At 43.7% G+C, this 27,288-nt stretch overlaps 1 protein-coding gene across 3 annotated transcripts in view; it reads left to right on the plus strand.

Annotated features, from left to right (window-relative positions):
- The first annotated feature begins 870 nt into the window (after positions 1-870).
- Calcoco2 (calcium binding and coiled-coil domain 2) overlaps positions 871-27,288 on the plus strand; it is a 35,687-nt gene continuing 9,269 nt past the window's right edge. For 2 of the 3 annotated variants that reach the window (XR_011373125.1, XM_070028283.1), the window contains exons 1-9: positions 871-964; positions 10,848-11,036; positions 17,592-17,694; positions 18,604-18,737; positions 20,900-21,025; positions 24,379-24,467; positions 24,952-25,021; positions 26,875-26,997; positions 27,167-27,253. Coding sequence is in view for 2 of the 3 variants with exons in the window: in XM_070028283.1 (XP_069884384.1) it covers positions 10,857-11,036; positions 17,592-17,694; positions 18,604-18,737; positions 20,900-21,025; positions 24,379-24,467; positions 24,952-25,021; positions 26,875-26,997; positions 27,167-27,253 (912 nt within the window). In the remaining variant the exon portion in view is untranslated. The remainder of the gene's footprint in view (positions 965-10,847; positions 11,037-17,591; positions 17,695-18,603; positions 18,738-20,899; positions 21,026-24,378; positions 24,468-24,951; positions 25,022-26,874; positions 26,998-27,166; positions 27,254-27,288) is intronic. The other variant, XM_070028282.1, reaches the window with a different exon arrangement.

Consider the following 27,288-nt stretch of genomic DNA (forward strand, 5'->3'; position numbering starts at 1 on the left):
TTTGGGTTTTATTCAAAACCAAAGAGAGTAAGGCAAGCACTGGGCCCTGGGTTTACTCTTGTGTGCATGAGTAATGGGGAAAATCAAAGGTCAGAGATACTGTGTTTAATTTCTGAATATAATACGAACAAGTGGAGAATGAGGCATTAATAAATGGAAAATTAATAAGACATCAGAAATCAAGGTAGGATTTTTTTTTTTTGTCGTGGTGCCTGAACTCTGTCCCTCAGCTATTCAGCTCAAGGTTAGCACTCTACCTCTTGAGCCACAGCATCACTTCTGTCTTCATCTGCTTACGTGGTGCTGAAGCATGGAACCCAGGGCCTCACGCATGCGAGGCAAGCACTCTACCACTGAGCCACATTCCCAGCCCCCAAGGTAGGATTCTTGCTACAACCAACTAAATAGCCAGCTTGGGCAATCTAAGCTAACTAATAAGACTGTTTCAAAAAAAAAAAGAAAAAGAAAAAGAAAAAGAAAGGAAGGAAGGAAGGAACTAAGGATAAAACAGAGAAACTAGGAGACCTGTGAAGATTTCTAGGTCTCCTTTATAGACCACGTGAGGAATAATCAAATACCATGTTTTCATCTATAGGATCATGAACCAAAGAAGTGCTCCATTGGGTCACGAGAAAAAAAGATACAGAGCTTTTTTGTCCAGGACTGAAAAAAAAGGTTGAAAGAAAAGTAAACAACTCGTCAATACGTTGGGCATGAAATTGGCACTTTGAGTGAGATCATCACTCCGGACCAAGGAAACCACACAAGGCCACTGACTACCCTAGAGCTGCTACACCCAAAGACTACAACTCCCAGAAGACTCTGCGTCTGGGGGCGGGGCTAGATGACCGTTATGACGCTAAGCGTGTTCCGCCCAGATCCTGGCTCCCTCAGATCTTAGCCCCACCCCCGTCCCGTTCCCTGCCCTGTTGCTGTTGCGGCGCTGCTGGCTGCTGGCCCCCCGGTGAGTCCCCTGCCGTGGAAAGGGGCAATTGGGCCTTCGAGCTCCCCAAATTCATGCTTCCTGTGCTGAGAAAGAGTTTTGGGCGGGCGAAGATGCGGTCGGTTTCGGCTTTCACCTCAGTCCACCTTCTAGGGTGTCAGTCCGTGGGAGTTGCCTCCTGGCAGGCCTGGCGCGCCTACCTCGGCCTTGCGGGCTTTAGGCGCTGCTTTCTCTTGAGCTGGACCGGGGCTTCCGCGCTTTTGCGGGGTGGGGAGGCCCCTGGAGCAGGGGAGAGACACGTGGCGGGAGTGAGGGTCTGGATGTGGCACCGCAGTGTCTCTGCGTCTCGCCCCCCGTCCCGTTCCCCCTCCCACCCGGGGTGGTGGAGGTTCCGAGTCCCTAGCCTGGCGTCCACCTCGACCTCGCCGCGGCGAGGCCCTGCTGCGTCACTCCTGAGCGAGTTACTTTCTGTTTGGATCTCAGTGTCTCCCCCCCACCCCCCTTCTATTTGATCCCTGGGGCCGCTTTCCATTTGATCCGCTTCTTTACACTTGATCGCCCATCGCCCCTCCCCCGCTCGGCCTGCGCGAGTTCTAATGTTCTTTTTTTTTTTTTTTTTTTTAGTTCTAATGTTCTTACGTTCGCTTAAGGCTCTAAGGCTCTCGGTTCTGTATGATGACCACCCCACCCCACACACCAGCTTCTTCCTATCGCTTAGATTCTTTGCCCCAGATGCAGAACAAGTGGCCTTGGTTGAACCTGACTTCGAATTATAACTCTCACTTCTTACGGTTTGGGGAAACCATGTAAAACAAAGGACTTTAATGAAGCCGTGGCTCTTTATAACTTCCACAGGTGTGGCATTTATTTGGCAGTGCATACTAGGCAAACCCTCTCTCGCTTAGCCACACCCCAGCCCCTTTGTAACTTGCAGAGCACATAGGAGTGTCCCAGATAGCTCACTTTGTCAGGTATTTTCAGGGACACTTGAAACTTCACCATTTAGCAGGCGTGACAGCTGTGGAGCAGAAAGGACCTTCAGAAGGGTAGTCAATAATCCTGCGTTAGGGGCTGGGAAGGTGGCTCAGTGGTAGAGCACTTGCCTTGCATGCCTGAGGCCCTGGGTTCGATTCCTCAGCACCACATAAGCAAAAAGAAAAAAGCCGGAAGAGGCGCTGTGGCTCAGGTGGTAGAGCGCTAGCCTTGAGCTGAAGAGCTGAGGGACAGCACCCAGGGACAGGGCCCAGGCCCAGAGTTCAGGCCCCACGACCGGACCCAAAAAAAAAAAAAATAATAATCCTGCGTTACCTGGCACCTATGACTTGTTTTCAAGTCACGGAGTATTTGTGTGGGGGGGTCTTTTAAAAAATTTGGCATAGAGTTTTTAATTCCCATGTGATGCAGGAAAAGCAGGAAACGTTTCCTCCATTTCTCTCCACTTTAACCTTGTTTTACTAAAATAAAATTTTGGTAAGCTTAAAAAAAATTGGCTTCAAAATGTATAGTGCACACTTAAAATCCCAGCATTTGGGTAGTAACTGGTTGAGTATGGACAATCTGGAACTTGAGGCCAGCCTGGAATACAAAGTGAAACCTTATTTCAAAAAAAAAAAAAAAAAAAAGTGCTGGTGGCTCAAACCTGTAATCTTATCTCAGGAGGTTGAGGTCCAGAGGATCAGGGTTTGAATGTGAGACTCAGTAAAGAAAATGAAAGAAGGGGGGCTGGGAAGGTGGCTCAGTGGTAGAGTGCTTGCCTTGCATGCCTGAGGCCCTGGGTTCGATTCCTCAGCACCACATAAGCAAAAAGAAAAAAGCTGGAAGTGGCGCTGTGGCTCAAGTGGTAGAGCGCTAGTCTTGAGCTGAAGAGCTGAGGGACAGTGCCCAGACCGAGTTCAGGCCCCATGACCAGACCCAAAAAAAAAAAAAAAAAAAAAAGAAAAGAAAAGAAGGGCTGGGAACTTAGCTTAGTGGTAGAATGCTTGCCTAGCATGCATGAAGCCCCAGGTTCGATTTTCAGTACCACATACACAGAAAAAGCCAGAGTGGAGCTATGACTCTAGTGGTAGAGTGCTAGCCTCTAGCAAAAAACAAAAAAAAAAACAAAACAAAACAAAAGGAGTTTAGGGACAGTGCCCATGCCCTGAGTTTAAGCCCCAGGACTGGCAAAAAAAAGCAAGCTAGAAGTCTGGTGTTGGTGGCTTACTGTTGTAATCCTAGCTAGCTACTCTGGAGGCTAAGATTTGAGGATTATGGTTTGAAGCCAGCTCCATTCGACCCTTATCTTGAATTAACTACCCAGAATATATAAAATTGGTAAAAATTTATCACTTAATAAGAGCTATACTTGATATATATTGATATATCTCATCAAAATATACTTGATATATCTCATTAAAATATTGAAAATCAGTCTAGGCAGTCATGGCTTATACCTGTAATCCAAGCTATTCAGGAAGCTGAGTTGTGAGGACCATGTTTTCTTTTTTCTTTTCCTTCCTTCCTTTCTTTCTCTCTTCCTTTTTTTTTTTTTTTGTTGTTGTTGTTGGTTGTGTGGCTTGAACTCTGGGCCTGAGTGCTGTCCCTCAGCTCTGCAGCTCAAGGCAAGCATTCTACCACTTGAGCTACAGGACCACTTCTGGTTTTCTGAGTGGTTTATTGGAGATAAGAATCTCTTGGAGGGCTGGGAAGGTGGCTCAGTGGTAGAGTGCTTGCCTTGCATGCCTGAGGCCCTGGGTTTGATTCCTCAGCACCACATAAGCAAAAAAGAAAAAAGCCAGAAGTGGCACTGTGGCTAAAGTGGTAGAGCGTTAGCCTTGAGCTGAAGAGCTGAGGGACAGCGCCCAGGCCCAGAGTTCAGGCCCCACTACCAGACACTCCCTCCCCCCCCCCAAAAAAAAAAAGAGTCTCACAGACTTTCCTGCCCCAGCTGGCTTTGAACTGCAATCCTCAGATCTCAGCCTCCTGAGTTGCTAGGAGTACAGGTGTGAACTGCCAATGCCCGGCTTGAGGACCATGGTTTGAAGCCAGCCTTGTCAGGAAAGTTTGTAAGACTCTTATCTCCAATAAACTACCAAAAAGCCAGAAGTGGAGCTGTAGCTCAAGTGGTAGAGTGCTTGCCTTGAACAAAAGAAACTCAGGGCTGAAGAGCTGAGGGACAGCGCCAGGCCCAGAGTTCAGGCCCCATAACTGACAAAAAAAAAAACACTTAGGGGGGCTGGGAAGGTGGCTCAGTGGTAGAGTGCTTGCATGCCTTAGGCCCTGGGTTTGATTCCTTGGCACCACATAAGCAGAAACAGCCGGAACTGGCACTGTGGCTCAAGTGGTAGAGCACTGGCCTTAAGATGAAGAGCTGAGGGACAGCGCCCAGGCCCAGAGTTCAGGCCTCACAACCAACCAGGGGGGAAAAAAAAAAGCTCAGGAATAGTGCCCAGGCCTGAGTTCCAGGACTGGCAGAAAGAAAAAAAGAAAGGAGGAAAGGAAAGGAAGACAGCAAAAGGCAGCACTGGAAATACTGTAGAGTACCAGCCAAGCAAACAAAGGCAAGCAATGCCCTGAGTTAAAATGTGATGTTGCCAAAAAAAAGTCTATACTTATATAATACCATCTTAGATGGAAAGAAAAGCTTTTACTTCATATTTCCCCTTTCACTTATGATCATCATCATAGCTGGAATTATCTGTAGAGATTTTCTAGCCTGATCCATGCATTTTACTGAGGTGTAAAAGGTTGAGTCACTTGGTCAGGACCTCAGGCTATGTAGTTGTAGAACTAAGGCTGGAATTTAGGTCTCTAGACTCCTTGATCTAGTCCCTGTTCACTATACTCATTGTGACATATCACGGCAGAGTCACTTCTTTAAAGAAAAACTATTTAGGGCTGGGAAAGTGGCTCCGTGGTAGAGTGCTTGTATGCATGAGGCCCTGGGTTTGATTCCTCAGCACCACATAAACAGAAAAAGCCAGAAGTGGCGCTGTAGCTCAAGTGGTAGAGTGCTTACCTTGAGCTGGAGACCTGAAGGACAGCGCCCAGACCCAGAGTTCAATGGCTGGCAAAAAAAAAAAAAAAGAAAAGAAAGGAAGTGGTGCTGTAGCTCAAGTGGTAGAGCGCTCGCCTTGAGCTGAAGAGCTGAGGGGCAGCGCCCAGGCCCAGAGTTCAAGCCCCACGACCGACAAAAAAAAAAAAAAGAAAAAAAGAAAAAGAAAAACCTGGATACCTGGACATAGGTGGCTCAAGTCTATAGCTAGTGAAGGAAGCTGAGATCTTGAGGATCATGGTTGGAAGCCAGCCTGGTAAAAAGTCTGTGAGATTCCATTTCCAGATCATAGTTTGAAGCCAGCCTAGGTAAAAAGTCTGTGAGATTCCATTTCCAGGATAATCAGCAAAAAGTCAGTTTAGAGCCACAGCTCTAAAAAAATGGGTAAACTCAGCTTTTCACAGTGGGTTTCAGTTATCTGAACCTCAAGTCCCAGAACTGTTTTTCCGTGTTTCTCCTAGTGCTGCTGGCACTATGTTGTTTTGGTTTGAGAGATAAAGCCTTGCTTAGAACAATCTAGACAAACAACCAGTAAACATTGATGAGTAGACATTTTTTACTTTCTCTCTTGCGCTCTCGCTCTCACTCTCTAATTTTTTTTTTTAAAGCCTGGCGTTACTGGATATTTTGAGGGATGGAATCTCAAAGACATCTCCACAGACTAGCTTTGAAACATGTTCCTTTGGCTTTCAGCCTCCTGAGTATTTTCTTTTTTTTTTTTTTGTCGGCTGTGAGGCTTGAACTCTGGGCCTGGGCACTGGCCCTCAGCTCTTCAGCTCAAGGCGAGCGCTCTACCACTTGAGCTACAGAGCCACTTCTGGTTTTCTGGTGGTTTATTGGAGATAGGAGTCTCACGGTCTCTCCTGCCCGGTCTGGCTTTGAACCACGATCCTCAGATCTCAGCCTCCTGAGTAGCTAGGATTATAGGCGTGAGCCACCAGCGCCCTGCCTCCTGAGTATTTTCATTTACAGACTTGAGCCACCAGTGCCCAGATGATAAGTATTATTATTTTTTATTAATGTATGTTTCTGTGTGTGTGTGCTCCAATCCCAAGCCTTGAACTCAGGGCCTGGGTGCTATCCCTGAGTACCCCTAGCACTTTACTACTCGAGCCAAAGCTCCACTTCTGACTTTTAGGTGGTTCATTGGAGATGAGTTTCACGGACTTTCCTGCTTGAGCTGGCTTCAAACTTTGATCCTCAGGTCTCAGTCTCTTGAGTAGCTAGGAGTACAGGTATAAGCATTTTTAAAAGCCTCTAGGAGTATATCCCCCATAAAGTACTATAAACATGAGGAACTAGAACTTGTAAAATTTGGACTGGAGCAAATGGTTTACTAATCTGAGGAGCAGTGAATGTGGTTTTGGTTTTACTGTCTGTCTCAGGGCCAGCTATATACCCATAATGGTAGTGTACATTGCTAATACTCAATAAAGCTACTTACTTGTCACATCTGACTGGGAGAAATGGAATTCAAGTGAGTTCATCCAGTTTGCTAATTGCTAGAAGTTATAAAAAGTAAGCAGAAATGTGAATGAATTAGATTAAATATGGGTTTGTTTTTTTTAAATGATCTTTGTTTTTACTGTTTTACATGAAGAATTGATTTGTATTTCTCATTTGGCTTTGTAAGTACTTGACTTTTTTTCTGCATATTAATCTAGAGAAGCTACTTATAATCTTCATTTCTCTTGAAACATATGCCCACTGGTATAAAAGGCTAATGTAAAGGTGTATGGCATTTTAAATTTCTTCTGCTAAAAAGCATATCAGTATATTTGCAGATTTCCTCAGCAAAAGCAATAGAGCTGACTTTTGTTGCACTGCTTCACAAAAAGAGGATCTATGACCTCATGGGACAATCCTAGGAGTAGTATATTAAACTTTAAAAGCTCATTAGATGAAAATATGTCAGGCTTTCTTAGGAACCAGGAGCCAGTTCAGGAGACTGGTTTTAAAATACATTCTTATTATTGCCAGTTCCCTTGAGGTCCCTAATCCTTTTGAAAACCAAGCTGTGGGCAGAGGGGGGTGTAGGGGGGTGTGGGGGGTGTGGCGGGTGTGGGGGGTGTATGTCAGAAGCCAAGTAAAGTGCCCCTGATAGTTTGTGGAATCTGCATTATTGTTTGTTTTTTCTAGTCATTCATGTGGCCAGTCTTTGATTTGGGAGTAGGAGTGAGGAATTATCCCACTATAGAATTATCATGGTTCAGTAGTTTCTGGGGCTTCTAAATTTAACTGGCTATTCTTATATATTTCTTTTTTCTTCTGTCGGTTTCTGAGTTGTTATCAGAATTAGGAATAAATGATAGAGAAGCTCTCTAATGGAGAAGATAGTAAAAGAGGGAAATTGATGCTTAAGTCATCCTCTAAAATTGGGGGGAGGAGGTAAGCAAGGATCATATAGAGCATTTACCTAGCAAGTTTGAGACTTTTCGTTCAAACTATGGTGCTGGGGAAGCGGGGGAGATCCTTCTACTTTTCCTTTTGTATCTTTATGCCTCTTCTCTACAAATACTAATTTCTAGGCTGCTGTTTTTGAAAGATAATTTCCCAAGCCATTGTTAGAGTCAGTTTCTCCCAGGCAGTTTTTACTGAGAAGAAGGAAAAGCTTTAATGATCTTAAAAAATCATCAGATGGGGCTGGGATGTAGCTCAGTGGCAAAGCACTTGCCTAGCAAGTGCGACGTCCTGGGTTCGATCCCCAGTACCACAAAAAAAGAAAACAAAACAAAACAAAAAAAATCATCAGATGTAGGAAGTGGCTCTGTAGCTCAAGTGTTAGAGCGCTCACCTTGAGCTGAAGAGCTGAGGGACAGTTTCCAGGCCCACAGTTCAAGCCCCACGACCAACAAAAAAAAAAAAAAAAATCATCAGATGTGCCGGGTGCCTGTAATCCTAGCTACTCTGGAGGCTGAGATCTGAGGATCACCATTCAAAGCCAGCCCAGGCAGGAAAACCCGTGAGACTTATCTCCAATAAACCTCTCAGAAAACCGGAAGTGACGCAGTGGCTCAAGTGGTAGAGCACTGGCCTTGAGCTGAAGAGCTGAGAGACAGTGGCCAGGCCCAGAGTTCAGGCCCCACAACCAACAACAACAACAAATCAACAGATGCCTTCCCTCTAGGAAAAGTTGGAATACTTCCTTATTGACTCAGTTCAGGTTGGTGTAGTTGTGCTCTAGGTTTAGCTATGGTCCTTTCTGTTCTGTTTGGTAGTGAAATGTGACTTCCATTTTGAAAAACTGCTCTTAGGTTTGAGATTGAGGATGTGGCTAGACTGTGTCCTATCTCAGAAAGCCAATGATTTCTTGGTTCCTTAGCTTAATCTAAGAATAGACAGTTCAGTGTCCCTAAGTCCTCTTGCCTTCTCTGGTAAGCTGAAAGAAGAGGGCTAGTTGTATAGATTTCATAGTAAAACCAGGAAATAGATAGGGTGGGGCAGAGCTAGAAGAGTTGTGGTTTATATGTTTGTCTCTGTGTATATAATCTTTCAACATGTTCCAGTAGTTGAACTTATATAATATTTATATATGGAGTGCTACATATTAATTGAAGTAAGATCAGCAGAGGCATTTAGAAGACAGTACATAGAGCTGGGTGCCAGTGACTCATGCCTATAATCCTAACTAGTAAGGAGGCTGAGATCTGAGGGTTGAGGTTTGAAGTCAGCCTGGGAGGAAAGTCTGTGTGAGACTTGGATTGTTTTTTTTTTGTCGGTCATGGGGCTTGAACTCGGCCTGGGCGCTGTCCCTCAGCTCTTCAGCTCAAGGCGAGCGCTCTACCACTTGAGCTACAGTGCCACTTCCGGTTTTCTGGTGGTTTATTGGAGATAGGAGTCTCACAGTCTCTCCTGCCCCGGCTGGCTTTGAACTGCGATCCTCAGATCTCAGCCTCCTGAGTAGCTAGGATTACAGGCATGAGCCACCAGCGCCCGGCATGACTTGGGTTTTTTTTTTGTGTGTGTATGCCAGTATTGAGGCCTGAGTGCTGTCTCTGAGCTCTTTTGCTTAAGTCTCACTCTTTTTTTTTTTTTTGGGTCCGGTGGTGGGGCCTGAACTCTGGGCCTGGGCGCTGTCCCTCAGCTCTTCAGCTCAAGGCTAGCGCTCTACCACTTGAGCCACAGCACCACTTCCGGCTTTTTTCTTTTTGCTTATGTGGTGCTGAGGAATCGAACCCAGGGCCTCATGTATGCAAGGCAAGCACTCTACCATTGAGCCACCTTCCCAGCCCACTTAAGTCTCACTCTTTACTACTTGAGCCACAGCTCAAGATTAAAGTCTCACAGAAGCCGGCTGCCTGTGGTTCATGCCTGTAATCCTAGCTACTCAGGAGGCTGAGATCTGAGGATCTCGGTTCAAAATCTGCCTAGGCAGGAATGTCCATGAAACTCTTATCTCCAATTAACAACCAGAAAACTGGAAGTAGCACTGTGGCTTAAGTGGTAGAGCACTAGCCTTGAGCTGAAGAGTGTAGGGACAGTGCCCAGGCCCAGAGTTCAAGTCCCACAACTGACAAAAAAAAAAAAAAAAAAAAGTCTCAGACCTTTCCTGCCTGGACTAACTTGGAACCACCATCCTCAGATCTCAGCCTCCTTAATAGCTAGGATTACAGGTGTGAGCCACCAGTGTCTAGACTGAGAGACTCTTATCTCCCTGAAACTACCAAAAAAAAGTCCAGAAGTAGAGCTGTGGTTCAAGTAGAGCACTAGCCTTGAGCAAAAAGAATGTCTGGGACTGAGCTCAGTGTTGGAGTTCAAGCCCCAGGCCTGGCGCACACGTGGTCACCTCCCCCCCCCCAAGTATAAATGACTTATTAAGATAGCAGGAAGTGTCAATAATCACAACATTTTCTTAGTTAGGCACTGGCAGCTCATAACTGTAACCCTGGCTACTTAGAAGACTGAGATCTCAGGATAGCAGTTCGAAACCAGACTGAGCAGGAAAGTCCATGAGATTCTTATCGCCAGTTGACTACCAGAAAACTGGAAGTGGAGCTGTGGCTCAAAATGATAGAGCACTAGCCTTGAGCAGAAGCGCTCAGGGACAGTGACCAGGCCCAGAGTTAAAACCTCATGACCAACCGACCAACTGACCAACCAACCAACCAAAAAAAAAAAATTATTTTCTCTGTGTTTGCACGTGTGTGTGTTTGTGTGTGTGTGTGTGTGTGTGTGTACATGCGCAGATGTGTGCTGGCAGTGGGGCTTGAACACGGGGCTTGGGTACTGTCCCTGAGCATTTTTGCTCAAAGCTAGTGCTGCCACTTGAACCACAGCTCTGGCTTTTTGGTGGTTAATTGGAGATAAACCTGTCCAGGCAGGTTTCAAACCATGATCCTAAGAGCTCAGCCTCCAGAGTAGCTAGTATTACAGGCCTGAGCCACCATCAACAGGCTTTTTATTAGTCTCTTATTTTCTTTTTCTAAATCCCATACTCAGCTCCTGGCATATTATTATATGAAAGAGCCCAATAATTATAGGATAAATGCAGCTAAATAGAGAAGCTGAAATCCTGACTTTCCTAAAGACATAGGGCCCGTGGGGATGAAAAATCTAGAATTTAGGTCTTATATTCCAGTTTTACCTGTTTTGTATAGGTTGGTTTGTTTAAGAGAAAGAGAAACAACAGAGCAGAGAATAAGGGTATGTGAGGGTGGAAGTGTCTGTGGTCAAAAATAATTGAACATTCTCATAGCAGAGGAATTTATTAATGTGAAATGGCTCAAAGTGAAACAGAAAGCTGTGTGATCTCAATACTTGTCAGGATTTTGCTTTTCCTGATTGCCTTGAACATAATGTTCTTGGATGACTGCCCAGAAATCACCAGCCAAACCCTTTTAGAGCCTTACTTTATTCCATGTCTCATAACAGGACCCCACCATGGAAAGGACAGTAGAAGAGCCCCCCACGTCAGCTGTCTTGCTGGATCATTGTCATTTTTCTCAAGTCATCTTTAATAGCGTGGAGAAGTTCTATGTCCCTGGAGGGGACATCACATGCTTTTATACCTTCACTCAACATTTCATTCCCCGTCGAAAGGATTGGATCGGCATCTTTAGAGTAAGTGGTAAATCTAGTATTATTTGGATAAGAGTGAACCTTAGTTACCTGAGGGTGTAACTCCTTGTGTACGTTATAAACATTCAGGCTCACTCTTTTTTTTTTTAATTTTTGTATTGTTATTATAAAGGTGATAAACAAGTACATAAGTCAGGTAAAAGTACATTTCTTTTTGGACGGTGTCACCTCTTCCCTCACTTTCCCCCAGTTTTTCCCTATTGGCCTCACCCACAAGTATATAGTTCATTTTCAGCATAGTGTTTAGTGAGTACCATTGCTGCATTTGTTTACCCTTTATCCCTCTATTTCTGTGTCAGGCTTATCTTGTTCAGTCCCTCCTTGGGCCTGTGCTGCTCCCCCCCCCCCCCCAAGGCTAGAACTATACTGCTTGAGCCACACCTTTACTTCTGTTTTTTGTTTGTTTGTTTTGCTTTTGCTGGTCCTGGGCCTTGAACTTTGGATCTGGGTTCTGTCCCTAAACTTAAGACTAGCACCCTATCACTTGAGCCACAGCACCACTTCTGGCTTTTTCTGAGTAGTTGATTAGAGATAAATCTCACAGACTTTCCTGCCTGGGCTGGCTTCAAACTGCAGTCCTCAGATCTCAGCTTCCTGAGTAGGTAGGATTACAGGCAGAGCCACCAGTGCCCAGGCTTCATTCTGGCTTTTTATTGGTTAATTGGAGGGAAGAGTCTGCTGACTTTGAACTGTAAACCTGGGATTTTAGCCTTCCCAGTAGCTTGGTTTTATAGGCATGAGCCACTGACTCCCAGCATGTCTGGCCAATCTTAAAATCTTAAACTAAGTATTGCAGAACTCTGTCATCATACAGTGTATTCTGTGAAACTCAAAATTTAATTTTAACTTCATGCTAACATAAAATGGAAATTCTATTATCCCAAAGTTTTATTATGTTTTTAAAGCCGGGCGCTGGTGGCTCACGCCTGTAATCCTAGCTACTCAGGAGGCTGAGATCTGAGGATCGCGGTTCAAAGCCAGCCCGGGCAGGAGAGACCGTGAGACTCCTATCTCCAATAAACCACCAGAAAACCGGAAGTGGCGCTGTAGCTCAAGTGGTAGAGCGCTCGCCTTGAGCTGAAGAGCTGAAGGACAGCACCCAGGCCCAGAGTTCAAGCCCCACGGCCGACCAAAAAAAAAAAAAATCTATTATGTTTTTAATATAAGTACCTTAAAATTATCCTATTTTGAAATATTTGTATATGACTTGATTAAAATGAGCAATCTCTTATATAATTTCTGTGACTTTAAATATTGTTTCCTTATTTGGTGTTTATTTGTTGTAAAGCAAATATCCCAAATCTGAAAAGGATACTGAGGAATTACCTAGTTCAATATCCTGCATACAAAAAGTTTCTTTCTGCCGGGCGCTGGTGGCTCACGCCTGTAATCCTAGCTACTCAGGAGGCTGAGATCCGAGGATCGCGGTTCAAAGCCAGCCCGGTCAGGAGAGACCGTGAGACTCCTATCTCCAATAAACCACCAGAAAACTGGAAGTGGCGCTGTAGCTCAAGTGGTAGAGCGCTCGCCTTGAGCTGAAGAGCTGAAGGACAGCACCCAGGCCCAGAGTTCAAGCCCCACGGCCGACCAAAAAAAAAAAAAAATCTATTATGTTTTTAATATAAGTACCTTAAAATTATCCTATTTTGAAATATTTGTATATGACTTGATTAAAATGAGCAATCTCTTATATAATTTCTGTGACTTTAAATATTGTTTCCTTATTTGGTGTTTATTTGTTGTAAAGCAAATATCCCAAATCTGAAAAGGATACTGAGGAATTACCTAGTTCAATATCCTGCATACAAAAAGTTTCTTTCTGCCGGGCGCTGGTGGCTCACGCCTGTAATCCTAGCTACTCAGGAGGCTGAGATCCGAGGATCGCGGTTCAAAGCCAGCCCGGTCAGGAGAGACCGTGAGACTCCTATCTCCAATAAACCACCAGAAAACTGGAAGTGGCGCTGTAGCTCAAGTGGTAGAGCGCTCGCCTTGAGCTGAAGAGCTGAGGGACAGCGCCCAGGCCCAGAGTTCAAGCCCAACGACCGACAAAAAAAAAAAAAAAAGTTTCTTTCTTTCCAAAGATGGAAAGTTTATGAGCAACCTCAGTGGCCTATTCTATTGTATAATCATCTTGTCAGTACAAGTACACAAATACTATTTCAAATTTTCAGTTTACTCTCTATATCCCCTTCTCATTTCTGTGTCTTTCAGATGCCCCTCCCCCTCACACATATATACATGCATAAATACATGTGCATAAGCATCCACACGCACACACACATACCATAATGTCAGAGCTTTCCTATTTCCAGAGACAGGAATTAAAGGTCAAATTTAAGTAATTTACATTGTAATTCCCAATGTTGGTGACATTTGGTTTGACAGTGCAGTATGTCATGCAGTATGTCATGTGCCTGCTAACCAGTGCTGTTCATCTTGAAGTCATATGACACTTTTTAACTGTGCTGTGAAGAAACTATTGCTTATTTGCATCCCTCAATGAATTCCTTTTCTTAATTGTTTGGGAGACCAAACTTATTGGTAAAGCCTTCAGAACTGGAGATAATAAGATTGTTATTTAGAGATAGGGATAGTAGGCAATAAGAGGACACTGGCAGATTCTGAAACTATAGGATATTGAATTGTGATACTGAGAGGTATTCTGTCACAGAGAACTGATACTCTAGAGTTTTCTCTCTTGGAAGGAAGTTGTGGCTGGATTTTTCTTCCTCATAAAAGAAAGTATATTATAGATTAGTATTGTCCAATAGAACCATTTGCTATACCTTTGTTATATAGCACTGTGGTTGCACTTTTAAAATGTGGTTAGTGTGATGAGTAACTGCTTTTATTTATTTATTTTTGGTGGTGGTGCTTACCATTCTGTGCTTACCATTTGTCCCCATGTAAATCAGCCTTCTATGGCTAATAGCTATTTCTAGGTGTAGTGACAGCCACCATCAAAGATAGAGCCTAAAATAGGTAGGAGTCAGTTTTCCTTCCTTCAATATAATCAGTCTTATGATCTCTCCTTGACCTGGGCATTTAAATGTTTCCAAAGTTTCAGCGACAGGAGAGCTAGCATGTCATGACAAGCAGGTTGGAACTAGGACTATTCAGGTAGAAGAGCCAAGGATAGAATTGCAAGTAGCCAGAAGTTTGTTTTCTTGTTTGAAGGCAGCAGTGCTTTTTAGGTCTTCCTATTAAATCTCGGTCAGAGTGCATTAAGAAACTCCAGGATATGAATGAGGACTCCATAAAATACATACTTCCTGTACCACTGCAGGCTGCAGTGGCTGTGAGAGACTTACAGCAATGGGATGTAATGAGGCTCTAAAACATGCCTTAGTATTTTCTGATGGGCTTTTGTTATAACCTTCTCAACCCTATTCAGATTCCTTAATATATAAAAGTGGAATTTATTTTTAGTTGATTCTCTTCCTGTTGGGCTAAGGCTGGGTCAAAACATAGCAGTTGATGTAATTTTGCTTCTTACTGACTATTTGCCACTCGAATGGCTCCTCTTTTTCTGTTCCCTGGTGTTCTTTTATCTTCTGGATAAGATTTGAGCCATTTTTTACCCCATTTTATATGTAGTAAAAAGTGTTTTCCAAAACCAGGCATTAGTGACTCACACCTACAATCCTAGCTACTCAGGAGGCTGAGATCTGAGGATTGTAATTCAAAGCCAGCAGGGGCAGGAAAGTCTGTGAGACTTTTTTTATTGGGGGGGTCCGGTCGTGGGGCCTGAACTCTGGGCCTGGGCGCTGTCCCTCAGCTCTTCAGCTCAAGGCTAACGCTCTACCACTTGAGCCACAGCGCCACTTCCGGCTTTTTTCTTTTTGCTTATGTAGTGCTGAGGAATCGAACCCAGGGCCTCATACATGCAAGGCAAGTGCTCTACCACTGAGCCACCTTCCCAGCCCCCTGTGAGACTCTTTTTTTTTGGGGGGGGGGTCCAGTCATGGGGCCTGAACTCTGGGACTGAGTCCTGCCCCTCAGCTCTTCAGCTCAAGGCTAGCGCTCTACCACTTGAGCCACAGTGCCACTTATGGTTTTTTTCTTTTTGCTTATGTGGTGCTGAGGAATCAAACCCAGGGTCTCATGCATGCAAGGCAAGGGCTCTACCACTGAGCCACCTTCCCAGCCCCCCCCCCCCCCCCCCCCCCCCGTGAGACTCTTTATCTCCAGTTAAACACCAGAAAACCAGAAGTGAAGCTGTGGCTCCAAGTGGCAGAGGGCTAGCCTAAAGCAGAAAAGCTCAGGAACAGTGCCTAGGCCCTCCATTCAATCCCTACAACTGCCAAAAGAAAAAAAAATACCATTTAGCCATCTTTGTGGTGCTCAGGCACTTGTTCTATCCTGGTATCATTTGATTTATTGTATTCAATGCTGAGAATGGGCTTTTACGACTATGCAGTTTTTAAAATCTTTTTAACATCTCAAAAATTCTATTTCATATGCATCTGTTGTGTCCACACTTTAAAAATGTTTTCTAATAATTAGCCACGTGTCATTCAGAAAGATTTTTAAAATCTTTTTTTTTTTTTTTTTTTTTGGTCCGGTTGTGGGCCCTGAACTCTGGGCCTGAGTGCTGTCCCTCAGCTCTTCAGCTCAAGGCTAGCACTCTACCACTTGAGTCACAGCGCCACTTCCGGCTTTTTTTTCTTTTTGCTTATATGGTGCTGAGGAATCAAACCCAGGGCCTCAAGCATGCAAGGCAAGCGCTCTACCACTGAGCCAACTTCCCAGCCCAGATTTTTAAAATCTTTATCCATAAAGAAAAGCATGGCTAGTGGGTGTGATAATGCATACCTCTTATCCCAGCATTCAGGAGGTTGAGCCCAGAGGATTGTTAAGTTCAAAGTCATCTTGGATGGGAAGGTGGCTCAGTAGTGTGCTTGCCTCGCATGCATGAGGCCCTGGGTTTGATTCCTCAGCACCACATAAGAAGAAAAAGCCGGAAGTGGTGCTGTGGCTCAAGTGGTAGAGCGCTAGCCTTGAGCTGAAGCACTGAGGGAAAGCACCTCAGTCATCCTGGGCTACATAGCAAGGCCACAAGGCGCGCGCGTGCGTGTGTGTGCGTGTGTGTGTGTGTGTGTGTGTGTCTGTGTGTGTGTGTGTCTGTGTCTGTCTCTGAATCTGTTTGTCTGTCTGTCTGAATCCTAGGGCTTGAACTCAGGCCTTGAGTTCTGTCCCTGAGCTTTTTTTTTTTTTTTTTTTTTTTTTTTTGTCGGTCGTGGGGCTTGAACTCTGGGCCTGAGCGCTGTCCCTCAGCTCTTCAGCTCAAGGCGAGCGCTCTACCACTTGAGCTACAGCGCCACTTCCGGTTTTCTGGTGGTTTATTGGAGATAGGAGTCTCACGGTCTCTCCTGCCCGGGCTGGCTTTGAACCGCGATCCTCAAATCTCAGCCTCCTGAGTAGCTAGGATTACAGGCGTGAGCCACCAGCGCCCGGCTGTCCCTGAGCTTTTGTGCTCAAGGTTAACGCTCTACTATTTGAGTCATAGCTCTTCTTCTAGCTTTTTGGTGGTTAATTGGAGATGAGTCTCATGAACTTACTGCCTGAGCTGGCTACATACCGTAAGCTACAAGCACCCAGCTAGTAAGGCCTGCTTTTACCTGCCCCTCTCAACTTCAATAAAGAAAGGAGAGGAAGAAAAGGGATTGGAGGGGAGGGCTAGAAAGGAGGGGAGGGAGAAGAGAGGAAAGAGACTAGGTGCTGATAGTTTATGCCTATAATCTTAGCTCTCAGGAGGCTGAGATTTAGAGAGACAGTATTAAAGCCAGCCTAGGGGCTGGGAAGGTGGCTCAGTGGTAGAGCGCTTGCCTTGCATGGGTGAGGCCTTGGGTTCGATTCCTCAGCACCACATAAGCAGAAAAAGCCGGAAGTGGTGCTGTGGCTCAAGTGGTAGAGTGCTAGCCTTGAGCTGAAGAGCTGAGGGACAGCGCTCAGGCCCAGAGTTCAGGTCCCCCAACCAGAAAAAAAAAAAAAAAAGCCAGCTTAGATAGAAAAGTCCAACTCCCAAATAACTAGCAAAAAGCCAGGCTGGAAACTTGGGCATTTTGAAACACACATATGTGTGTATGTGAGAGTGTATATGTTAATTTTTAGTTGTTCCAGACCTTTTTTCCTATAAATAAAGAAAAGTGAATCTTGTCATACTGAAGTAATTCTACTATATTTTTAATATATAAAGTAAAATGTAAGTGCATTTTAAGAAAACAACTCAAAGCCTGGTGCCAGAGGCTTAAGACTGTAATCCTAGCTACTCAGAAGACTGAGATCTGAGGATCATGGTTCAAAGCCAGCCTGGGCAGGAAAGGCCGTGAGACTCTTATCTCCAATTAACCACCAGAAAACCGGAAGTGGTGCTGTGGCTCAAGCGGTAGAGTGCTTGCCTCGAGCTGAAGAGCTGAGGATAGCGCCCAGGCCCGGAGTCCAAGCCCCATGACTGCCAAAAAAAAAAGAAAACAGCTCAGATAAGGCCATTTCCCTGAGCCCTGGCAGATATTAAATGAGAACCTCTCATTACAGGTGGGATGGAAGACTACCCGTGAATATTACACTTTCATGTGGGTTGCTTTGCCCAGTGACCTAACAAAGGACTTAACCAAACAGCAGGAAGTCCAATTCAAAGGTGAGAACAATACTAGATCAAAGGTGTTGAAAACTGTAGGCAAAACTAATTATTTTCTTTGTGTGTGTGTGTGTGTGTGTGTGTATAGGTACTAATTCTAGAACTCAGGGCCTAAGTGCTCTCCCTCAGCTTTTTTGCTCAAGGCTGACATTCTACTACTTGAGCCACAGCTCCACTTCTGGCTTTTGGTGATTAATTGGAGATAAAAGTCTTAGAGATTTTTCTCACGGAACTGGCTTTGAACCATAATCCTCAGATCTCAGCCTTGTTTCTGGGGCTTGACTCAGGGCTTCTGTGCTGTCCTTGAGCTTCTTTTGCTCAAGGCTAGCACTCTACCACTTGAGACACGGCCCTACTTTCCAGCTTTTTTGGTAGTTAGTGGAGAGTTGTTAGTCTCACAGACTTTCTTGCCTAGGTTGGCTTCGAACTGTGATCCTCAGATTTCAGCCTCCTGCATAGGATTACAGGTATGAGCCACCAGTGCCTGTCAGATCTGTCTCTTGTGTAGCTAGAATTACAGACATGAGCCCACTAGCATCTGGCTTGATTTTTCTTTTTTTTTTTTTCCTCTGAAAATTATTTTATGGGTACTGAGGCTTGAACTCAGGCCCTCTTTTCTCACTTAGCTTTTTCACTCAAGGCTGGCACATTACTAGTTAAATCACACCTTCACATCTGGCTTTTTGATGATTAATTGTAGACAAATGTCTTACAGTTTCTGATCTGGCTGGCCTTGAGTTTCAATCCTCAGATCTTAGACTCCTGAGTAGCTAGGATTATGGGTGTGAAACACTGGCACCTGGCTTTATTTGATTTTCTTGAGTTTGAGCTTTCTAAGGCAGATAAAAAGACAGGAATTTAATTTTTTTTAAGATCTTATTTTGGATTAAAAATCATGATTTTTTTCAGCTTATTATCTGCCCAAGGATGATGAATATTACCAGTTCTGCTATGTGGATCAAGATGGTGTGGTCCGGGGAGCAAGTATCCCTTTCCAATTCCGTCCAGAAACTGAGGAGGACATACTGGTTGTTACCACTAAGGTCTGTAATTGTCCTATCTAAGCATTTTCTGCCATTAAGCGTAGCAATTCCTAGGTACAGTTGATACTGAATCAATGAGGTTTTATGTTATATTTAAAAGATACTGGGGAAAATCTATATAGTACTCTCTTAAAATTCTGTAACTTGGGGCTGGGAAGGTGGCTTAGTGGTAGAGTGTTTGCCTTGCATGCATGAGGCCCGGGTTTTAATTCCTCAGCACCACATTAAGCAGAAAAAGCCAGAAGTGGCGCTGTGGCTCAAGTGGTGGAGCACTGGCCTTGAGCTGAAGAGCTGAGGGTCAGTGCCCAGGCCCAGAGTTCCTACCCCACGACTGACAAAAAAAAAAAAAATCTAACTTGCTGGGTCCCAGTGATTCATGCCTTTAGTTCTAGCTACTCAGGAGTCTGAGAGCTCCGAGGATCATGGTTTAAAGCCAGCATGGTCAGGAAAGTCCATAAGATTCTTTTTTTTTTTGATCGGTCATGGGGCCAGAACCCTGGGCCTGGACACTGTCCCTCAGCTCTTCAGCTCAAGGCTAGCGCTCTACCACTTGAACCTAAGCTCCACTTCCAGCTTTTTCTGCTTATGTGGTGCTGAGGAATCAAACCCAGCACCTCATGCATGCAAGACAAGCACTCTACCACTGAGCCACCTTCCCATCCCCCAAATCCATGAGATTCTTATCTTCAGTTAACCACTAAAAAGCTGGACTGGAGTTGTGACTTAAGTGGTAGAGTGCTACTTGAGGGAAAAAAAAGAAGCCCAGGGACAGTGCCCAGGCCCTGAGTTCAAACTCCAGGAGAGAGAGAGAGAGAGAGAGAGAGAGAGAGAGAGAGAGAGAGAGAGAGAGAGAGACACACACACACACACACACACACACACACACACACACACACACACACACACACACACACACACACACACACACACACACACACACACACACACACACACACACACACACACACACACACACACACACACACACACACACACACACACACACACACACACACACACACACACACACACACACACACACACACACACACACACACACACACACACCCTCTCTCTGCCTAGGCTGGCTTTGAATCGTGATCCTCAGCTCTCAGCCTCCTGAGTAGCTAGGATTATAGGTGAGAGCCACCAGCCCCAGCTCTGGAGATGGAGTCTTATAGACTTTTCTGCCTCATCTGGCTTTGAACTGAAATCCTCTAGGTCTCAACCTCCTGAATAGCTAGGATTATATGTGTGAGCCATTGGCTAAAAGTTCCATTGAGAAGCACCAAATATTATTCTTTGTATTTCTCTTAGTTCTGACCTACATCCTGTCATACTTGTTGGATTCATTTACTTACTAATTTAGCAGAACAACTACTTTTCTTTCGGCACTATGGGAGGTACTAAGGATACTAGGAATAATCAATTAAAACATTTGTGTAATAAACAGTGACAGATTGACAAAAAAATTATTTTGAGCCTTAAGGAAACAAGATTTGTGGGGGGAAAACACTAGTATCTACAAGAAGAATCTACATTCTTTTATCACTATCTCTTGTAAATTTTTGTTTGAGGTTCAGAACAACCTCAAACTCAGTATGTATGCTCAGAGTGGCCTTGAATTCATGATCTCTGCCTCAGCCTCCCAAGTGATGGGGTACAGGCATGTACCAGCATATCTAGCCTGTCCCTTGTAACTTTTTTTTTTTTTGTCGGTGCTGTCCCTGAGCTCTTCAGCTCAAGGCAAGCTCTACCACTTGTGCCAGGGTGCCACTTCCGGTTTTAGTGGTTAATTGGAGATAAGAATCTCATGGACTTTCATGCCTGGGCTGGCTTCAACCTGTGATCCTCAGATCTCAGCTTCCTGAGATTAGGATTACATACCTGAGCCACTGGCACCAGCCCTTGTAACATTTTTATGGCCTTAATCTTTGCTTTTCTATTTTTTGTGGCCACTGATGGCTTAATGCTGCAGTTATATAGTTATACCTGTTATATCCTTACCTACATCCTGGAGAGCTATTCCCATTTGAGGTATATTCCAAGTGAATGGGAATGTCACTGAAATGAGTGGGAATCAGTCAAATCCTCATTATAACAACATGTGGGAATTTTCTGATTGAAGGACTTGAATGTAGTTATGAAATGTTCTTTTGTAGGGAAAGGTGGAAGAGATTGAGCAGCACAACAAGGAGCTTTGCAAAGAAAACCAGGAGCTGAAGGACAGCTGTGCTACTCTCCAGAAGCAGAACTCAGATATGCAGGCTGATCTCAAAAGGAAGCAGGTATGGCTGCTAGTTAAAGGTGAACTTGGAGCATGGAGATCAGATTTAGGTGGTCTTTTTGGTCCATCCTATTTTCATTTGGCTTGTGTTCTCATGTCCCTAATGTTTTTGAAAAGGCACAGTGTTAAAAAGTTTTTCATGTATTTTATTTGTTAAAAAAATAATAATCATCCTAAACCTCAAATACTCAATTAGATTTTTCAATTACTACTACTGAATTGAGAAAGTGATAGTATACCAAGGGTTAGTCAGTGATAGAACTTTCAGATCCATGTAATCTGGTTATTTATAATTTGATAATAATCTGCTATTTATAATTTGAAATATTTGTTTTGTCAGAATGTAGATATTAAAAGAGAAAAGAGCTGGGTGCCAGTGGCTCATGCCTGTAATCCTACTACTCAGAAGGTTGAAATCTGAGGATTGAGGTTTGAAGCCCACCGAGGCAGAAAAAAGTCCCTGTGAGACTCTTACATCCAATTAACCACTCAAAAACTGGAAGTAGTACTGTGGCTCAAGTGCCCTAGCCTTGAGCACAAAAAGGCTCAGGGACAGCACCCAGGCCCTGAGTTTAAGCCTGACAAAGGAAGAAAGGAAAGAAGGAGAGAAGAGCCAGATATGATGGTATATGCATGTACTCCGAGCCTCTGGAAACCTGAAGCAGAAAGATTATGAGTTTGAGTTTAGTCTGAGCTACACAGTTCAAGGCTAACCTGTGCTACATAGAAAGACTTGTTGAGAGAGGGGGAGTAGAGAGGAGAAAGGGAAAGAGAGGAGAAAGCAGAGTTAATAGACTGAAGCAGAGGATCAAAAGTTCAAGGTCAGGCTGGGCGCCAGTGGCTCATCCCAGTAATCCTAGCTACTTAGGAGCCAGAAATCTGAGGATTATGGTTCAAAGCCAGCCCAAGCAGGAAAGGAAACTTCATGGGGGACTCTTCAATAAACTACTTAAAAAAAAAAAGCTGGAAGTGAGTAGAAGAAGTTGGCTCAAGTGGTAGAGCACTAGCCTTATGCAAAAAGAAGCTTAGGGACAGCACCCAGGCCAGCATCCCAGGTCTAGCACACATACACACAAAAGTTCAAGGCCATATCTGGTGCTGGTAACTCACCTAGCTGACTCCTAGCTGCTTAGAGGCTGAGATCTGAATGAAGATGATGGTTCAAAGCCAGCTTGAGGGCTGGGAAGGTGGCTCAGTGGTAGAGCGCTTGCCTTGCATGCATGAGGCCCTGGGTTCGATTCCTCAGCACCACATAAGCAAAAAGAAAAAAAGCCGGAAGTGGCGCCATGGCTCAAGTGGTAGAATGCTAGCCTTGAGCTGAAGAGCTGAGGGACAGCGCCCAGGCCCAGAGTTTAGGCCCCACGACCAGACCCCCCAAAAAACAAACAAACAAAAAAAAAACAAAGCCAGCTTGAACAAGAAAGCCCATTAAACTATTTATCTTCAATTAACCACCAAGAAGCCAGAAGTGGAGCTGTTTAACCACCAAGAAGCCAGAAGTAGAGCTATGGCTAAAGTGGTAGAATGCTAGACATGAGTGAAAAAGCTTAAGAGACAGTGCATAGGCCCTGAATTTAAGTCCCAGTACCAGCACAAAAGCTGATAAAGCCTAAAAAAGAAATTTAAGAAGCTTGGAGATATAGGCAGAGGATTGCCATTGAAGCTTAAGATCAATTGATCTTAAGTGAAAAAGGAAACGAAAGAAAAAACAAATGTTTAGGACCTGAGTGATAGCCACAGCCACCTATGGCTATTGAATACTCAAAATATGGCTGTATTGATACACACATGCGCACACACAAAATGGTCATTAAATAAACGCAATTTCAAGGGCTTAATATGAAAAAAATCACATTTTATTGCTTCTGTTGAACTAACATTTTCACTATATTGAGTTAAAACTAATTTTATGCCAGACATGATGAACATAGCTATAATCTTAGATAGATTGAGGCAGGATGACAATAAATTCAGTACTTTTCTGACTATATTGTAAGACCTTGTCTTTTTTTTTTTTTTTTTTGGTCAGTTGTGGGGCCTGAACTCGGCTTGGGCACTATCCCTTAGCTCTTCAGCTCAAGGCTAGCGCTCTACCACTTGAGCCATAGCACCACTTCAGCTTTTTCCGTTTATGTGGTGCTGAGGAATCAAACCCAGGTTCTCATGCATGCAAGGCAAGCGCTCTACCCCTGAGCCAACTTCCCAGCCTGACCTTGTCTTCTTTAAAAACAAGCATTGACCTATTTCTTTTGAATTTTTAAAAATGTGACTACTAATTTCTTTTTCTTGTTTTTCTTCTTTTTTTTTTTTTTTTGTCAGTTATGGGGCTTGAACTCTGGGCTTGGGCGCTGTCACTCAGCTCAAGGCAAGCACTCTCCCACTTGAGCCACAGCACCACTTCTGGTTTTCTAGTGGTTTATTGGAGATAAAGAGTCTCACGGATTTTCCTGCCCAGGCTAGCTTTGAACCACAATCCTCAGATCTCAGCTTCTTGAGTAGTTAGGATTACAAGCATGAGCCACTGACACCCTGCTAAATAATATATATGGTTAATAACAACTTACAGGATAACAGAATTCTAAGACAAAAGTTAACTTTGTCTACTTTTTCCACTGCCAGTGTCCAGTATGTGCAAGATAGTTGATAAATATTTAATTAATCAGTAAATATAAGCCCCAGTGGAAATGAAAGTAGAGATTCTTTTTTGTTTCTTTTTAAATTATAGTCTTACTATATAACCTAGCCTGGTCTTGAACTTTCAGTCTTTCTGCCTCAGACTCTCAAGTGCTGTTACAGGTGTGTACCATTATGCCCAGATAAATGTACCTTTTTTTTTTTTTTAATTGTGCCAGTCTTGAAACTTGAACTCAGGGCCTAGGTGGTATCCCTGACCTTTTTTGCTCAAAGCTAGCACTCTATCGCTTAAGCCACAGCTTTGGTAGTTAATTGGAGATAAGTGTCTCATGGATTTTTCTGCCTAGACTGGCTTCAAACTGTGATCGTCATATCTCAGCCTCTTGAGTATGAGTAGCTAGGATTACAGGTGTGAACCATCAGTACCCAGCCTAGATATATCTTTAGTATGGAAAGAATGGGGTGATTGCACTTGCCTAGAGTGTAAATATTTTAAAACAAAAAAATTTAATATAGAAATTTTTTTTTACAATTAGCCTACCTTAGCTATATATAGAGAGATTTCATTGTTACAATATGGGAATCTCTTTACTTAGATATTTCATTCACTGCTATGTCATGCTATGCCTGTCATGCATGCAGTAAGTGCTCAATGTTCAAGAAGATGCTAAAATGTGTCTTAGAGATGGGTTGTTCTTTTGATAATGTTTCAATTTACAGGAGGAGCTAGAAACTCTACAGAGCACAAATAATAAGTTAGAAGAGAAAGTGAAAGAACAGAAGGCTTATTGGGAAACTGAACTGCTTCAGTGAGTATGCTTTATAATTCTTGGATAAGAGTTGGTAATGAGCCGGGCGCTGGTGGCTCACGCCTGTAATCCTAGCTACTCAGGAGGCTGAGATCTGAGGATCGCGGTTCAAAGCCAGCCCGGGCAGGAGAGACCGTGAGACTCCTATCTCCAATAAAACCACCAGAAAACCAGAAGTGGCACTGTAGCTCAAGTGGTAGAGCGCTCGCCTTGAGCTGAAGAGCTGAGGGACAGCGCCCAGGCCCAGAGTTCAAGCCCCATGACCGACAAAAAAAAAAAAAAAAAAAAAAAAGAGTTGGTAATGAATGTAGCATAGACACCCTTAGGTAGAGTTCTGGAATTTGTTATAAGACACTTTTCCTGTTACAGCAGTGATAGGTTTTATTAACTGTTAGGTATAGGAAAAGCGGCTTTAAATCATTTCTGCCCAGGGGAAGCCAAGGATATCAGTGGATATTTCACAAAGTCATCTCCATCTCCATAGAATGAAAGAAAACAACCAGAAGGTATCTTCAGAAAATGAGAAGATGGGAGTCAGAGTGGACCAGCTTCAGGTCAGTAATAGCATGCCTTTGCCAAAGGTATTTTCTTAGCTTTACCATCACTATAATCTGGTGTCTCAGAAAGATTTGTTCATTTTATTGCTTAATGACATACCTTTTATTTTATTGTCAAGGTGATATACAGAGGGGTTACAGTTACATAAGTAAGATATAGTGAATACATTTCTTGTTGAACTTGTTACCCTCTCCTCATTTTTCTCCCACTTTCCCTCCCCTACCACCCCTTCCTCCAAAAACATACCTTTTTTGCTACTAGATATTTGTTACTGTGAAAGAATGCCTGTCACTAGGTGCCAGTGACTCACACCTGTGATCCTAGCTACTCAGGAGGCCAAGATCTGAGGATCGCATTTCAAAGCCAGCCTGGGCAGGAAAGTCTGTGAAACTCTTGCCTCCAATAAACCACCAGAAAACCGGAAGTGCTGCTGTGGCTCAAGTGGTAGAGTGCTCGTTTTGAGCTGAAGAGCTGAGGGACAGCGCTCAGGCCCAGAGATGAAGCCCCATGACTGACAAAAAAAAAAGAAAGAATGCCTGTCATAACTTAAAGAACTTATTTTGTCTCACGGTTTGAGACATGTAGTACATCATCAGGCAGAGAAAGCAAGAGAGAATGACTGTGCTAGCTACTGGCTTCTTTTTCCTTTTTAATTCTGTCTGGGTTCCTAGTCTATAGTCGAGTGCTGCCCACATTCAAGATTAGTCTTCCTTCTCCAGTCAGTCCTCTGAAAATGCAGTTCTAGGTCAACTTGAGCAAAAAGTTCTTGAGATCCCCTCTCAACCATAAAAAGCTTGACTCATACCTGTAATCTTAGCTACTCAGCTGACTGAGATCTGAGGATCACAGTTCAAAGACAGTCTGGGCAGGAAAGTCCATAGACTTTTCTCCAATTAATCACCAGAAAAACAGAAGTGGAGCTGTGACTCGAAGTGGTAGAGCACTAGCCTTGAGCAGAAAAGCTTAAGAACAGCACCTAGTTCCTCAGTTCAAGCCTCACAACCGACCAAAAGAAAAAAAGAGAACTTGACACAGTAGCATGTGCCTGTCATCACAGCTACATGGAAAGCACAAATAGGAAGATCATGGTCCTGGCTACTCTGGGCAAAAAAGAAGGATCTATTTAAAAATAACAAACAAAAATGGCTGAGGATGTGGTATAAACAGTAGAGGTTATAGTATCTTTTGATAAACAGAGAAGGCCCTGAGTTCAAACTCTAATATGGTCCAAAAAAAAGTTGTGTTTTTTTTGCCAGTTCTGGGGCTTGAACTCCTGTGCACTGACCTTGAGCTTCTTTTGTTCAAGGCTAGCACTCTTACTACTTGAGCCACAGCGCCACTTCTGGCCTTTTCTGTTTATGTGGTGCTGAGGAATCGACCACAGGGCTTCATGCTTGATACACAAGTACTCTACCACTAGGCCACATTCCCAGCCCGGCCAAAAAAAAAAAATTTAAGGGCAGGCAGCTTTAGTTTAGAGAATAGTTTATCCAATTTTGCTCAGTTGAATCTTAGGAAGTAAGATAGAGTTGAGTTGAAGAATAAGGTTATTTTTTGTTGTTATTTTATGGCTTTACCACTTGAGCCATGCTTCCAGCAGGCTTTTTGGTGATTATTTTGGAGATGGAGTCTTGTGAGCTTTTCTGCCCTAGCTGGCCTTGAGGAACATAATCCCCCAGATCCTTAGTAGCGAGGATTATAAGCATAAGACACCAGCATCTTTTTTTCTAAGGGATTTTTTTTGACACTTGGGAGTTACTAGGAAAATACATTTATTTCTTTTAGCATTTTTCTTAGTTACTTTTCTTTCTCTTACACCTTGGTGTTATATTCTCTATTTTTGTTTTAGGCCCAGCTGTTAACACAAGAGAAAGAAATGGAGAAGCTTGTTCAAGGAGACCAAAATAAGACAGAGCAGTTGCAGCATCTGAAAAGTGAAAATGACCAACTCTTTATCAGTTTAACTGAACAGGTAGAGTAATAGAAGAAAATATGCATTGTACTTTAAATGAGTTTATGTATTTAATGGCTTATTCAGCAACTGAGAGACTTATCTTCCCTACATCCTGATTGGTTATAAGTTTAGTAGGCCCTTCCCCAGTGTGTTTGTGCATATGTGTATGAAATCTGTTTTTCTGCAGAAGGAGAACCAGAAGAAACTCCAGCAGACAGTGGAGGAAATGAAGCAGAAAGAGACAACTGCAGTGAAGAAACAGCAGAAGTTAACGGCATGTTTGTCTTTGCATGGCTATATGGGAGGAAC

The sequence above is a fragment of the Dipodomys merriami genome, unplaced genomic scaffold, assembly GCF_024711535.1.
Source record: "Dipodomys merriami isolate MVZ:Mamm:240054 unplaced genomic scaffold, mDipMer1.0.p SCAF_19, whole genome shotgun sequence".
Lineage (NCBI taxonomy): Eukaryota > Metazoa > Chordata > Mammalia > Rodentia > Heteromyidae > Dipodomys > Dipodomys merriami.